The sequence below is a fragment of the Pezoporus flaviventris genome, unplaced genomic scaffold (genome assembly GCF_033815535.1).
Source record: "Pezoporus flaviventris isolate CSIRO_AGI_PZ_B2104156 unplaced genomic scaffold, CSIRO_AGI_Pfla_v1 ptg000001l, whole genome shotgun sequence".
NCBI lineage: Eukaryota > Metazoa > Chordata > Aves > Psittaciformes > Psittacidae > Pezoporus > Pezoporus flaviventris.
Window position 1 is genome coordinate 32979720 of NW_026892549.1, and position 15959 is coordinate 32995678.

At 36.7% G+C, this 15959-nt stretch overlaps 1 protein-coding gene across 1 annotated transcript in view; it reads right to left on the reverse strand.

Annotated features, from left to right (window-relative positions):
- Positions 1 to 12366: 12366 nt before the first annotated feature.
- The window catches only part of LRMDA (leucine rich melanocyte differentiation associated), a 716652-nt gene continuing 713059 nt past the window's right edge, over positions 12367 to 15959 (reverse strand). Inside the window, exon 8 of the mRNA XM_061450997.1 lies at positions 12367 to 14556. Within this exon, the coding sequence (XP_061306981.1) occupies positions 14477 to 14556 (80 nt within the window). The 3' untranslated portion in view covers positions 12367 to 14476. The remainder of the gene's footprint in view (positions 14557 to 15959) is intronic.

The window sequence follows — 15959 nt, forward strand, 5'->3', positions numbered from 1 at the left end:
CACTGGCAAGGGAGGAAAAAAGAAAGCAAATGCCAGGAGATCTAACAGCAGCAAGATGCATTTGTTTTTGACTTCTAATTAATCAAGATAACATCTCTTTCAGCCATTAAACAGTAAAATCAATAACCTGGGCAGTCTGACTGCCAGTTAGACTTATACACCAACACCTATTATTGGCAAAACTGTGATGTATTTAACCATTTCATCCTTTATTATATTAAAAAAGGTAACCAACCTCTTTGAGGGAGCACAGGAAAAAGTCCAGAATCATAGTAAGCTGCTTACCCATTTGTTGGCATATTTCCCACTAGTGCCCATCCAGATGCTTCTCATTGAAATCTTTTTGTAATGTCTACTTTCACTTACTGGAGAGACTGTTATAGAAACAAACCAAAACAAAGAACACCAAACCTCAGCTGCATCACTACCAGATCTCAAGGGAAAGTGGACATTTGATACTTCTGAGAATCAGTGATATTCTGATCTAAGCAGAAAATAATACACGTAATGCTGCTTAACAGTGCTGAAGAAAAAAAGAAATGGCACCTGACCAGAACAAGAGGTAGATCTCAGAAATCATCACAGCAGTTTCATTCTAGAGACAAGTTAAATGGTTTCTTTTACCTAAAATGCCTACGGTGAGGTCCCTCAACCTCTCCCCTGGTCAATAATCCCATTAAGTCCATGACATTCCTACAAAAGTGCCAAATCCTGAAATCTTTTCTCATTAATTAGCTCATTTCCCAAACAATCTCATTGAATTTAGACTCTTTAATCAATGCAGACAAAAATGCTTAATTCCCCAAAGAAGAAAAGATCCAATCTATTTTATCTAGTATAAAGAAGTCTTTTAAGCTTTGGTACATCTTAAATTTATGAAGCTTAATGGGGAAAGTTTTTTCTAAGACTGACATTTTGAAGGCCACAAAAACTTTGGAACTCTATTACTTTTCACTAGCCAAACAACCAGTGCGGGTATCAAAGGTCCTCAACAGACCAGTAAAACTAGGAACTCCACTCTGGGCTGCAGTAAAGGCTGCTCCATTAACCTATAGAATCTGTTTGACAATGTTGTGACTTATTGCTGCATAGCACGGCATTATTTTCCTTCCTGTTCTCCAGCAAAGACTGTCTTCCAACTCAATTTCTGATGAAACAGATTTACCACTGGAATTCCCACATCTAAAGATTAAAAATATAAATTGATTAAAAAGAAAAATACCAGAAAGTAGAAGTCTAGGAAATGGTGGACATTATTAAGTGGTTCCAAATAACTACATGATCGCTTGTTTTCATTCCTTGCCACAGGTTGACGTTAAAAAAGGTCTTGAGCCAAAAATATTCCTAGAAAAGTTTGGGTCTTGGCAACCAGCATAGGGTAGGCAAAGTGCAAGATAGCTGAACACATTAAATGAAATTATTTAGCATATATATTTATCAAGGCCAATACAAATGGACAAGTAATTATGATATTAAAGTGTTTTTGTGCTGTATTTGTCTTCTATTCTTCACAGTGATCAAATGTACAGTTAATTACACTTAGTAATGATAATTATGGCTTTATTCTACAATGCAGGAAATTAACTCAATCAGGCATTTCATAATGTATAAGATGCTATGAAAGTTATTATAGCAGAAAAGAAATATTTTAAAACAGCATTGCTTTCTAGGTTTTTTTTGACTTATCTTCCTTTGCTCTTCCACCTGTCTATTGTACAGTGCAGGGTAACTCCCATTAAGGCAAATGGTAAATCCCTAGCTTACATAAATCCTCTGGAACTACCTGGCAGAAAACAAAGCTGATTTTCTGTCAAAGAGGAATAATGAAATTATATTGCCATTGAGTATGAAAACGTGTTCTGTAATGACATAAAAATGAGTGGATGGAATTCAGCATGATAAATTGAATGAACAATGCTGAGTGGCGAATGAAGTTGCTAAGCCAGTGTCCATCATGTTTGAAAAATCATGGCAGTCATTTGAAGTTCCTGATGACTGGAAAAAGGAAAATGCAAAAACCTTTTGTTGGAGGAAGAGGTAGATGCACAGCCACATTTCCACAATCTGAGCAGCTCAAAATCAGGATTTTTAGGAGTCACCAAAAAGAGCAAAGAATCGACCATCTCACCTTACACAACTCTTCCACACTAAGTCTTTTGTGCATCAACTGTCACAACACAGAAATGGTCCACAGCCTCTGCAAACCAATTTCTAATGTCATTATCTCTCAGCAATGGAACCTTGTGCCACTGTAAATGAGGACAAGGGGATGTTGTTTGCCTCTCATGATGCAATTTGACTTGTCACAGTACAGTACAAATTCACATTTTTGCTGTTAGTCAGAAACATGACCAAGGCTTATGTCCTCTGTGAGGTACCATTAAGTTAGATACATTGCCTGGGTTTTACTCTGCTATCTCTGCAGGCCTCGGCTACAGATCTTCCAGGATAAGAATTTTGGAGGTGAGCCCAGTGTTCCACGGAAGTTCCAATTTACCTGATGCATGCAGAAAGGACAGACCTTCAACTAATTTTCCCTTCATTGGTACTGTGGGGGGACTATCTGCTCTACACAAAGCCTCTGTGGGCAAGTCAGCAGCTACCTGCTCTGTGCCTCGGCAATACTGGTGCTTGCTGCAACCTCCTTACTGAATTATCAGCCTCATCATTCTCCGATTTAGACATAGGAAGAGGTTCACCAGGCGAATACCTCATGAATACCCTCCAAGGCATAAGAAATCACTTGAAATGGAGACATCCAATTCTGAGCATCCTTCTCTATCAGAGGGCAACAAAGTCAACCAAATTTGAATGTCAGTGTAGTTAGTGTTTAGGTTGCCAAAGGGAGAACCTCAAAACATTCAGAGTTCATATCTAAGTTAGTACACTCACTTGTCTTCTCCAGAAGCTGTTTTACAAGAGAGAAAAAAAAAAAGGGGGACTTTTGTGATATATTTTTTTTCCTATTTCTGACCCAGGATAGAAATATACCAATATATGTTTTTCACAACGCTTTCAAGCTTTTGTCTCTGCTGTTGCATGCCAAGATAAAGAGAAAAAAGATTGCTTAAAAAGTATTTTTGAACTTCAGACAACAAAATGATACAACATTCTTTCCCAAGTATGTGATGGATAGGTAGGTGGTAACAAATATATTTGTCAAACCTCTAATAAACCTGTACAAAAAAGTGCGTATATTAAACATTCCTTCATTGAACCTTCCCTTCCACCACCATAACATCCATAATGTTGTGGAAGACTTACAAGTCTGTTTTAACATACAGAAGGAAGTACTGTTAAACCCATACTTGATTTATCACTATGCCTAGGTAGCCAAAAGATTTAAGTAGAAACCAGTCCAGTAGCCTGTAAGTACCACTGCCTTTTTTAATACAAAATATATATATATATTTTTTTTTAACTTGCCAGGGGATTCACATTATCAGAGCCTGATTGTATTTCAAAAATGCTAAAATTTAATCCTCTGTATTTACCTCTCAGGCTGCTAAATGGAAAAGTATATCCCCTATGTTAAACTCAAGTTAGATGAGGAGCAGGCACACATCCCCTGCAATCAATGACAAGCTAATGGGCTGCTGACTGTAAATTCTCTGGAAAACTAGATGTGAAGCTCCTGATTCCAGTGCTGTGCTGCAGTCCTGGAGACACTGTAGACAATCAGTTTTATGCACACAAACATTTTGGGCCAGCATTAAAAGACACCCTACTTGAAAGAAGATGACAACATGATAACTCAAAAAGAATGTTATTTTCTGGTGCCTGCACCTCAGCTTCACAAGGATGTAATCAGAAGCGAAGGTTATAAAATATCCAGAGGTAGTACAAGCAATAAATTATCAACTCTTTGGTACAATAATCATCATTATTGCTGGATCCTAAGCTAGTGTAAATAACATGGCCCATATGCATGACAAGTTGCTTCATCAGAGGTTGAAGTTTTTTGCTTTATATGTTTTGATTATTAAGGAGTATCTTTAGCAAGACAGTGCTTTTTCTGAGTAAACAGTTCGTGTATTTGGGTCACCCTTAGAGAAAGCTTGAAAGACTTATCCTTCTGACTAGGGGAAAATTGCAGAAAAAAAGGGTGCTGACCTCCTGTCTGTCTACTTGGTGGCTGGTAAATGTTAGCACAGCCTGATAATATCAATTAGACTGGGAAGCTTTATTTTAAGTTTTTTGAACTATCACTACTGCCTGTGTCCATTTGTCTATTTTATCCTCTAGATGTGCCATGACAAGGATTAAATGCGACACACACCAAACTTTGAATGTCCCGCAGCCAGTTCCAATGGCTTGGATGCTGTCATTTCGAGCTACATCAGGAACAGTGGCTCAATGGCTGCATCTGTGACACATGTCAGAAACTTTTAAATGTCTGCTCTTTTTTTCATCAGGATGCTTCTGTATCCTAGCTAGGGAAGAAATGACATTTTGTATTTGGGTGGAACTTGTTGTGGCTCCCTCTTCCTACCTCCTCTAACTGTCAGCCTGAGTTCCCCCTAAACATATCAAAATACAGACAAATAAACCTTGTCATTTAGAAATATATTCAGTAGTAACCATGCTTGAAAACAATGTTTTAGGAGGAACTTGGGCACATTTTCTCCTAGAATTATGAGCTACACAAAACACAGCGCTAGGCTATTTCTGACCTTTGTTATGCGCCGCCTTAGAAGACTGATGTGCACAACTCAGATACACATGAATTCCTTAACATTTCTGTTCTTTTTCCATTAAAGTGGAATAATTTGGCATATAAAGTACACAGTGTATCAGTATGTTATTTTCAAGGCTTGGAAGAATTAACATTTTGATAAGAATATGTAGTTTAAGGGTAGAAAATGGATCTGCTAACGGACACTAAGGGGTATCAGGGCAGGACTCCAGGAGCTGAAAACACAATTCAGAAGAAGAGAGCAGTCTTGTATCATTACCATTCACTTAAAATAAATACACGTCATTTTTAAGATCAGATTAGGATTCCTTTGACTTTCAAAATTAAAAAAAAACAAAAAAAAAGGCCTAAAACTCTGAACTCCTTGATGATGACATTTTTTCCTTTGGGTTTAATTGATATAATAAATAGTCATTTTTCTTCCTTTTCCCTGGGGAGCCTGAGTTTTTCACATTCTCCTAGAGTTATCTGTGACTGTGTATGGACAGCCAGACATGTTTCACACAGTTACACACTGTGTAATTTTACTCTAGGGCTCTCTTTGCCCATTTCAACTGGACATGTTTCAGCTGGATTTGACTAGCAGTCAAGAAAAAAAAAGAAAATAATTATCTAGGCTCCTTGTTAAACTTATTTTTAAGACCGTAGAGATATGCAATGATGGCACATGAGCTTGCACATATGTGCAAACATGCAGTTTCATTTCATTTTTTTTCAAAATATGTTATATATGCCTATTTCCTTACTAGCCCCAGAGGAATCCTAGAGGGATTGATTGCTTTTTAGGGGAAGGATTCTGCCTATCTGCATCTGACTGTGGAGAAAGCTGAGCTCAGATGGAAGATGCTCAGTTAGCAGAGGGTAACCTGAGATACTGCAGAGGACACTGCCAAAACTTCAAGTAAAATGCAGTTATTCTCCCTTTAGATGGATGAACATTACAATCCTCAGTGAGTGCTAAGCCTTTGCTAGGTACCCAACACACTGTGCATTTAATCGTGACACTCAGGGCCACCAGGATTTTTTTGTTTTGTTTTTCCTTTGAAGCATGTTTCACCATTTATTTAATTGGTAGATGAAAGGCCATAATTCCAAACATAAAAATTCACTAACTTCTATTCTAAATTCAGGACTATTAACTCCAGGTAAGTTACTTTAAAAGCAAATGCTTCTGCAGTCACCTTTTTCTTTGCTCCACTGAAGGCTAAATGAAAAAGTTAATACAAAACAAATCATAGAATCATATAACCAGAACTATTACTGCACAGTGTCAAGAATTTACTTAGCATTCCATAAAATTAGGAAATCAGTGACTCAGTAGCAGAGAGAAAGGTGGAAAGGGACAGAATATATTTATTATCCTCAATTACACAGCTACGGTTAGTTGAGGACAAACAAGTTTCCCAAACCTTTCATGATGCTACCTTTTTTTTTCTGTCGGGATGAGGAGAGGAAGCCTACCAGCAGGAGATGAGACTTCTCATAAAAGGTAGCATTCTGTATTCTAGCCAAGAACTACTACAATTCATGCAAGCGTGACACAGCTACGATTAAACAAGAAACCATAGCCACAGCTTTCTGTTGCACTTACAGATACACCTTCAAAAACACAAGCAGGACAGTTACATGAAAATAGCTTTCAGAAAATATGGCACACTGTGGCCTCCAATTCAAACTGCTCTAAAAAGATACAACTGTAAACATTGCTGTTTATGTTGAAATGCCCTTAAGGATGAATTTTAACAATGGTATTAACAGTGACATTCATTTAGGATTTAGTTTTACTAAAAACAGAAAAAAGGTCATTTCAAATATAGCATTTTGTAAAAAATAAAACCAGAGTGAGAACACAATTCATTTTCCTATGTTATAGCAACAGAACTGGGAATATTTTAGTTAACTAAGGCTCAACATCCTCTCAGGTAAATTTATATTAGCTATTTTATTCCAATAGGGAAACGAGGACCTATATTTTTATTTTAGTAACTTTAAAAAGTAAACTACTGAAATAGGCAAAGACTGAAACTGCCTATCCTGTCTTATGCAACCTTCCTGTAAAATATCCATTAGCACAATCTGTAAGTCTGTTTGGTCTGATTTCAAATATTTCAGTAAAGCTAAGACTTACAGCTAGGTAAAACCCGAACCTACTAAGCCTTAAAACCAAAATGGCAAATGCAGCAGAATGCCTTATAGACTAAATGCTTCATGTTTTGATTTGAGAAAAAACAAAACCAAACCCATCAGACCTCACTAAATGCTTAAATATAATTAATTTTGGAATAGATTAAAATTTTGTAAAATAATATAAATTTCCATTTTGATAGGTAACAGAATTTTTCCTTTGCATAAAGCTCCAGAACTTTACCAGGCAGCAGTTGCTTCAAAATTAATGACTCTGGGTTGCTTCTTTAGCATGGCTGATAAACACTCATTCTTTACACCATATATTTTGATTCCTTATGTCAAAGGTTCTACTTTGGTTTTGGATGCCCCATAAGAAAATGCAAGCCTGAAACTTGTGAAGCAAGTTGAAGCTTGTGCTGGCTTTTATAGTGCCACTAGGTATTTCTTGGTGCAAAAGTAAACGTGGAAATAGAGCAAAACATTCAAAGGTACATCATCCTATTCCTGGCTTTGTCAGTTTAAGGCAGACTTTTTAACTTTTGAACTGGGTGTGCATTTCTATATTTTGCAATATTTCCTCCTACTGCCATTGATGTTGAAAGCTTTGCAACTGGTATCAATGGAAAGAGGGTAAGACTCAGAATGTGCTCATGATACCAACTTGTGATTAACAGCTGGTGGGGTTTGTTTGTTGTTTTTTTTTTTTTTTTAACTCTTAAGCCTCATAAATACAGCTGAAAGCGGAAAATGATGGTTTAGCTAGAGCTGTGCAATTCTTTCATAATGAAACCCAGAACTAGCCTGATTTGGGAGAGCTGCTAGAGGTTTGACATTCAGACTGGGTTTGCTAAGACCTCAGTGAACGCAGTGGATTTACAAGTTTCATACAAAAAGCACATACAGCTCAGTAGTGGTTTTTGCTGAATGACACTTTCAGCTTTTGCTCAAACTTGAAACTTATTGTTTAATAACCAAAATAACCAAATAGTGTGGCATAAGAAACACATGGACAGAAGTCACCCAAGACTCAGAAACCCAAGTGCAACAAGCAGTAGCTAGGGGGTAAGATATGTTGAGCATTACAGATGTTGAGATACTGCAGGTTCACCAGCATCTGAAGTAATAGTCAAAGAGGTGTGCAATCACTGGAGCTCAAGCTAACCATATCAGGCATCAGTTGATAACTGCAGTTTATCCAAATAATTCCCAGTGCACTGACATTTTCATTGGTTTTTACAATATATGCTTTGTATAGTAAGTGGTGATTTGGTGGTTTGGGAAGTAGCCAAGGAAGGAGACTCAAAGTATAGTGAACTTTCTTCCAAAATTGATGTTGAAATTTGGCTACCTGAAACACATTACAAGTCATGGTTAAATCAGTAGGGTATTAAAAAGGAAATGACTCTTGAGCAGAGAAGTTTTGCTTTTCCCCTCTCTTGCATTGTAATCCTCTGACCAGCCCTAAATCGACTACTAAGCTAAAGGAAATTAAAGAAAAGATGAATAAAAAAAATCTCAAGCTGGGCCAAATTCATCCCCAGTGTAGCTTAGCTCAAGTAGAGTTAAATCAATGGAGTTTCACCAGGGATGAATTTGGCTTATTGTCAAAAGGAAATGAAGCAACTGTGCCCTCATTTACAGCTATCAACTTAAACAGAAATTTCATTATATGGGAATTTCTGAAAACAATTCCTAGGTAAAAGAAAATTGCAAAGGTTGAACAGCATGTGTGTTTGAAAATTCCCTGAAGTCCACAACTGTCTGCTTACTTGATAGATACACTGAATGCTAGATAATTGAGTGCACAAAGGTCTTATAAAATCAGAGAAGCCTATAAAATGAATGAGCAGATTTTTGTCAGAAATATTTCGTTGTTTTCCCTGTACTGAATCTTACATACTCAATTGCAAAAATAGCGTTAATTTAATAATAGGAGGCCAATCACAGATAAAAATTATGGCAAAAATATCAATTTCAGTTATCTTTGTATTCTTTATTTGATTTTCCCCATTCAAATATAAAAGTAATGCAGAATTTGTTAAGCTACACTCTTCTGCCACTGATTTTCTTTGGAGTATGATCTGAAGAGATATTGTGAAGCTCCTCTTCACACATATATATCATATATATTATCATATATATCCTCTTCACATATACATATCCAAATATAATCCTGAATTAAAAATTACATTTAATACCCACATTTCCAAACAGATTCATTTCTATATATTTTGCAGATGCATTTCTATATATTTTACTATAAAACTTTAATATCATAAGGCTGTAGTTCTGATTTATGAAGATCTACAGATGAGAGGTGAGATGATCTGTTAAACTTCTGGATTGTGATAAAACTAGACTTTACAGTTTTGTTTGTGAATTGGCAGCAGAACTTTCAATCAGAATGCAAAATATTTGCAAGAAATTTTAAGCTCATGCTGGGAGAATGTTTTGAACACATTAAGGAACTTGCACTCATAGGACAAACATTGCATGTAATGTGATACTGTAGAATATACGTTACATTAAAACCTATAAACATGACAAACCTAGAACTAAATATATTTTTCAAGATGCTGTTTTCTTAAAATGCTGAGATGATGATGATATTTTGTGAATGTACTATAACCACGACTTAGCTTGTCCTTAAAAATATCTGCTCCTTGAAGGCTTGTGAAAATCCTGGTCTGAAACCTTAATCTAACTGTCAGCAACTCTAAGAAAGGGTCAGCTTTGGGTTGACAACCCCACCAGAGGCAAGTCCATCAGAGTCACCTAACCTAAAAGGTAACTTTTAGAAAGATTCAGCTGCTTTAGTACTGCACACAGAAAATATATTAATTCAACCAGCTTTGATGAAGTAGTAGTGCTGAATATATCTTGAACATTCTCACATAACAATCGCCAAAGAAAACACTCTAAAGACTTAAGAACGGGCTACAAATGACTGGAAGAAGCCATTTTTCTTGGGCCTAACTCTCATATAATCCAAGGTCTTGATAGGTTATTTGGATAATATTAGAATTAAAATGAACATTAATTCATTTAGGTAAGACAACATTCTCTAATGACCTAATACTGCAAGAGCGACAAAAGGAAATCAAAGGCTATACATTGGTTGTTCACAACCACAGCCTAACTCCAAGAAAGCTCCAAAGCAAAAGAAATTTCAGTCCTTCAAGCCATTTAGCAGTGTTTGTGTATAAAAATGCTCACCTGTCCCACAGAGTTGTTTACATAGGCATGGTCCCACAGTAACAACTTTAGATGGTCATTTTCTCACAATGATATCTTGTTTTAGTTTATTCCCATTACTAAGAGTAGAAAGGAATGCAGAAAACCAATTTTAATGGAACAGCAGAAAAAGGCTAGTTAGAGGTAACAGTTACTAGGTGTACATACAAAAACTCTGAAAAAGCAAACTATGCGTTTCAATTGTTATACTACAAGCAGCAGTGAAGCAGAAATTTCACTTTAAAAACAAAATGGGAGCACTTACCTATTTCATGCCATCACTTGCCTGCAGAGCAATGACATAGCAATTGAAGCAGACAAGGACACAGCTAGAAAGGAAAGGTCTGTTCTTTAGGAACAGAAGACAACAGCTAGCAAGTCATGCAAAACCCATCCTGCAAATGGATACTTAGAAATCTAAGTGCCAAACATGCAGCCTCAACCTCAGCTATATGGTTGCACCTCTGGAAAGCTGAATTTCACCTCTTTCTTCCACATATGCCAACCATTTAAAAAAGCAGAAAGACAGTTGTACAGAGAGTAAAAGGAATAAACTTTCCCAAAATGGGCAAGCAGAGACTCATGTGCCAACTATCACACCACATAAAGAAGAATTATGTGGCAAGACTCAGTGTGAGTCAGTATAAAATGGGCTGATTCAGAACTTCACCACAATGGCTGATCTAGCAAAGTTCTACTGGGGGTAAACATTTCCCAACATGCTTATATTGTTGGCAGGAATGAAAATATATTAATATGTCCACTGGCAGCAAGTGAACCCTGTAATGAAAAAGAAAGAATTTTCAAAAGCACAGACAGGTTTGTTTCTTTCTTCTGACTTAAATGGGAGCAACATTAGACCAACATACAGTGATTTTTCACCTGTAAAGATGTGAGAATTGAACATTCAGCAGTCATGCAATGTCCTGCTCAGGGAACCAAATATATTAAAAAGGGACCTGCGTACCAGCTTTCCAATACCATTACCCCTACCTCTAACGGATAAAAACATTGATTTCAAAGGGATTCATAGTTTGAGTAAAGCAAACACTAGAAAAAGTATTGGAGACTCAGCCGTAACAAAGGAGAAAAAAGTGGTTTCAGTGGTAACATACTTTCAGCAATCCCATAAATCATTTATACATGCAATACATTCAATTAGAGCCAGTTTGCTATAAAGTTGGGTCTGTGTATCCATAACAGTAGGATTTTCACTGAAGGTCATTAATCTTAGAATTTCACTTCAATATCGTAATTGGGATTTTTTTCCTTATTTTTAATTAAAAGGTTAGGAATTAACATTTTCATTGCATAAAGTTAGGAGTGCAGGAAGCACAGCTACTACAAGCAGCTCCAAATAAAACCATTTGCCTCCTAATCTTCACTTAAGAAGACATGATATCTACCAAAACCTAAAGTACTGGTCATGAGTAAAATGAACATAAGACTGAAGTCTGGGTTTATTTAAAAAGGTTTCAGTATTTGAAGATGACCTATTCAAGCACACCTTCAATCTCAAACCTTGTTCACAGCCACAGAACATGGCTGGCCAAAATTTTTTCTTGCAACAACACAACAAAATAAGAATGCAGTGGCTCCTTGGAAAGATACATATTTTAAAATCATAGAATTTTAAAAATTTTAAAATCATAGAATAAATCCTTATAGATTTGCACCAAATCTTTTATTTTTAACAGCCTAGTTAATCTTGAGAGGAAATGATGCACCCATGCATGGAGAAGGGGGAGTAAAGGAGAGAGAGTGGAATCTCAGGTAATTTCACCGCAACTTTCATCCTAAACAATGCTCAGTTCACTTAAGACATTCAGCTGCAGTTTCCAGTGAGGAAAGAGCCAAGTGCAGATAGCAACCCCAGGTTTGAAGAGTTTCCATCTCTTAAAACTGAACTTCAGCAGAAGACACCTGAAAATTAAGTTACGCGCTTATTAAAAAAAAAAAAAGTTAACATAAAAAATATAATCATCTATGCTTGTTTCTAAATAATACCTTAATACATGTTAGCAATATAATTATTCATAGACTACTCTTTTGATCTTCCAGAATCAGAGGCATTTAATGTGAATTCCATTTGAGCAAATTTTAATCATGCCTTTACCATATTATCTATAGGTATATAATCACCAAAATGAAAACAAAAATAAAATTGAAGTGACTTTAATCACGTCTCATTCCAAAAATATTTTTGCCTCCAAAGCTTTTCTGGGAAGAAAACACTCCAAAAAATGATACAAACGGTTTTGACATTAGGAAAAGTAAACAAGCAAAATAAAGATGGAAAAGTCATACGGTCAGTTTGCAAGTGCTGTTTATTGTTTGAGGCAGGGTTAAAGCCTTCTATAAAGACAAGAACACATATGTAACCAGACTGAAAGTGACATCAGATTATTTTGAACACCCCTATTCATAAGCCTGCTGCCTGTACTATGCCATGGCCAACATGTGTGGAGGCTTCAAAACACACAGTATGATAGGAACAAACTAGGATTGCTGTTATTTTGGTGACCAAGTGACAAGTGCCCTAAATATTTCTAATAATATTTTTGATTAAAGAGATGCATGTAGTTTTCCTTTATCTAATATCTCCTAGGACTTCTAATGTGAATTGGCATTTCATTTCTAGCCATTTATGACAATAACAGAGGTGTTAAAAGTGGACAAAATGTGCTTCCCAGGCACCAATTTGTATGGCAAACAGCTCAGAGCTCAATTTGAACCACAGGTGGTGTGAACTGGATCCTTCTACATTCATCGCTGATTTTAAGTATCTGTTAAAGATTTATTATAGACTTTCAGTGTGAGTGAAGGCTTACGTTTACTGAGTAAGGCCTGGAATGTTCAGCAGCATCAAGCTTTCCTTTGTCCCTCAGCCAGTGTTTCATTCTTTTTCAACAGTCAAACCTGATTTAATGATTGGCTTCAATATCCAATTCACTTCCACCTGCAACACTAGCTCAATAGCCCCCCAAAGTAGGCGACTTCTAAAACCTGACGTTTTTTTCAACCAGGTACGTGAATAAAGACCACCAAATAACTTCAAAGAAGACAAGAACAGCAGACATTGATGGCTCTCGGTTGAGAGCCAATATGCACAGGTTTGGAACAGTTCAAAGGTCAGAATTTTTGCATATTTGTTGGCTAATCCCATTGTATCTGGTGGTACTTAACACAAGATATACATCACTCACTGGGATATTTTTTTATACACTATCAAGTTCAGCATTCTAAATATGTCCAACCCGTTCATCAAAAAGCAGGAAATATGCCATGCATTTTTATTTTTTCCACCAAAAATTTTACAATAGCCTTTCTTACAAAGATATCAAAATGGGTTAATAATTTGTCCCTGTAACATATTAATAAATCTGTTAATCATGTTAATTCCACCAGTTACTTTTACTGACTTTTTCTCCTCTGAATAATCATACCTATTTGGTGGCAATTTTATTTTATATCATTCCTTTTAAGCACTTTTTTCTTTCCAAATTTAAATATTTAATTCTAAATGCTGTCGCTGTACAAATTAAAATTATCTTGTGCAATAAACCAGAAATAATACACACTGTCGATACCACAACTGAGGGCTTCTTCCAAGCATGTACAGTTAAGCTGTGCCACTAATCTGCAGCACTGAAAAAGATGATTGCTTTTCTGAAGGTCAGACTTGGTGAATGTTGAGATGCAATTAAAGAATTAGCAAATTTTATTTGTGAAATGGCTTAAATCTGTTTTCTTTGCAAAAAAAAACAATTATAGAAATTGATAGTACTTTGCATGGCCAAAATATTTTCAGGATTTTTTTTTTTTCGTGTTGGAAATAAAAATAATCTATCTAGGCTCATTTAGGGGCGGGAGGGTTGAGGAACACCAAACCAAAAAAACACAGATTTGTCTAAGCACATACATGATGATAGAAACACAAGCACTTAATTCACAGGGAAAAAAATGAAACAACCGATAAGGGCTTTTTCATCTGAAATTATAGCTTCTCTTTTATAAACACTTTGATATCACCAGCCACTTTCACTCAACAGGCAAGCTGGAGATAAAATACGCTGCTTTTGCTAAGGCACCAACCAATGGAGCATGCTCACTGAAGCACCAGGTGTGACCCCTGCTCTTCTGCGAGCAGCAATTGGACCAGGCAATCCATCATGGTACTCCTCCTGTCAGGCTGGGTGCTCCGCTGCAGCTGTCTGTCACACTGGTGGATGGGACCTGCTTAAAGGCAATCATGTCAATCTCTATGTGACTACTCAGACTAAGATAGGAGGATGATCTTGACAGGCTTGGCAAAGTCAGCAGAAGGCACTAGAGGACTTTAGTTACATGCTTGAAATTTAGATGCAATTTGTGCTTCTTATGTGGAGGGACTAGAGAGGCACAAAATAATGCTGTGTTTTATAGCTGGTCATCTCGGATGAATCTGTTGCCCTCAGAATGCTTTCCATAGTAAATGTAGCGACATTTTCCCAAAACACCTGCAACAAAAAGAAATAAATTACAATTAGGACAGCAACGGCATAATATGCAAATAAAACACATAACTAGGGAAATTTGAAGGAGGGAAAAAAACAATTTTCGCTTGTCCTGCAAAAGAGAGTTTGTGTATTTGTATTCAGTATTACTAATTCAGTCGGCAGTTTTGAATCCACTGGGAAAACATGTGTTTAAATACATGCATGACCCATCCTGTTAAACATACATCCACAAGTGTCTTCAAAAATGGAATGACATAACAATGAAACATCATACACTGTATTTTAAATCAAAACACCTCTCTCTTGCTTTTGAAAACCAGAAAGTCTGGGTTAAAGTTGCATTTTGTATTCTCAGCAATCTCCCTGCTACATGTCTACAGGGTTTTCCTGATAATTAAAGCAAAACAAAAAAGTAGCAAATAGTTACAGTTTCATGTGGACTCAGGAAAAAACCATTCGAACTTTCACAACGTCATCCTGCAAGCACTTAAAGCCATCCCTGCTTTAGAGAAATGATCGGCTGAAATCCTTGTGGGAAGTCATTGGCTTCTTAGAACATAGAACTTGAGAATTCCTAACAGTTAGCCCTCCAGACTCCAGTGTTTTCCCAGACATACAAATGAAAATTTCATAAAAAACATTTCTGAAATAGCTCTTCAAACAATATGGAATGATTTGGGTTTGAAATGGACCTTAAAGACCATCCAGTTCCAACACCCCCCCCCCCCCCCCCCCCGGTCACAGGCAGGGACACTTTCCACTACTCCAGGTTGCTCAAAGCCTCACATGCCATACACAAATGACAATTATAAATTATGCTAAATATTAGTACATAGAGAATGCTTTCAAAATTTAATCAGAATACTGCTTTTGAGAGACTAGGCACATTATTCTTAGTGTGTACAGGTAGCAAGATGCCTGAGGAAGGTTTAACTGCTGTGAGTGAAACACATACCTGCAGATCTCACTACCTTATTCAAAGCATCCCCTCTGGTGATACTAAGCAATATATAAAAGTGTCAATTTAGTCACATCCCACCTGTGAACATCCTCAAAGATGCTAAATCTTACTAGCTGAACTGTTCTTAGTGCCCTGATGCACGTATAGTCAAATTAAAGTCATCTCCCACGCACGGAAGGGATGTGAAAGGGTCTCCTCTACTTGGGAGTGTCTCTTAACGCAGCAGACACTGAAGTACCTAGCTCATCCCCATAAGAGCAAACATAACCTAGCCCAAAGGAGACAAACAGTCTTACATAAAGGATAAAGATGGGGGAGGAGCAGATCCTCAATTCATTGCTGTTTTAGCTTTCCAGGACTCAAATACCAAATACTGTGCCATCTTGCACTATGAATTCAGTATAAAAGCTTTTATTTTCTGTGTCTATTTTTCCAGTATAAC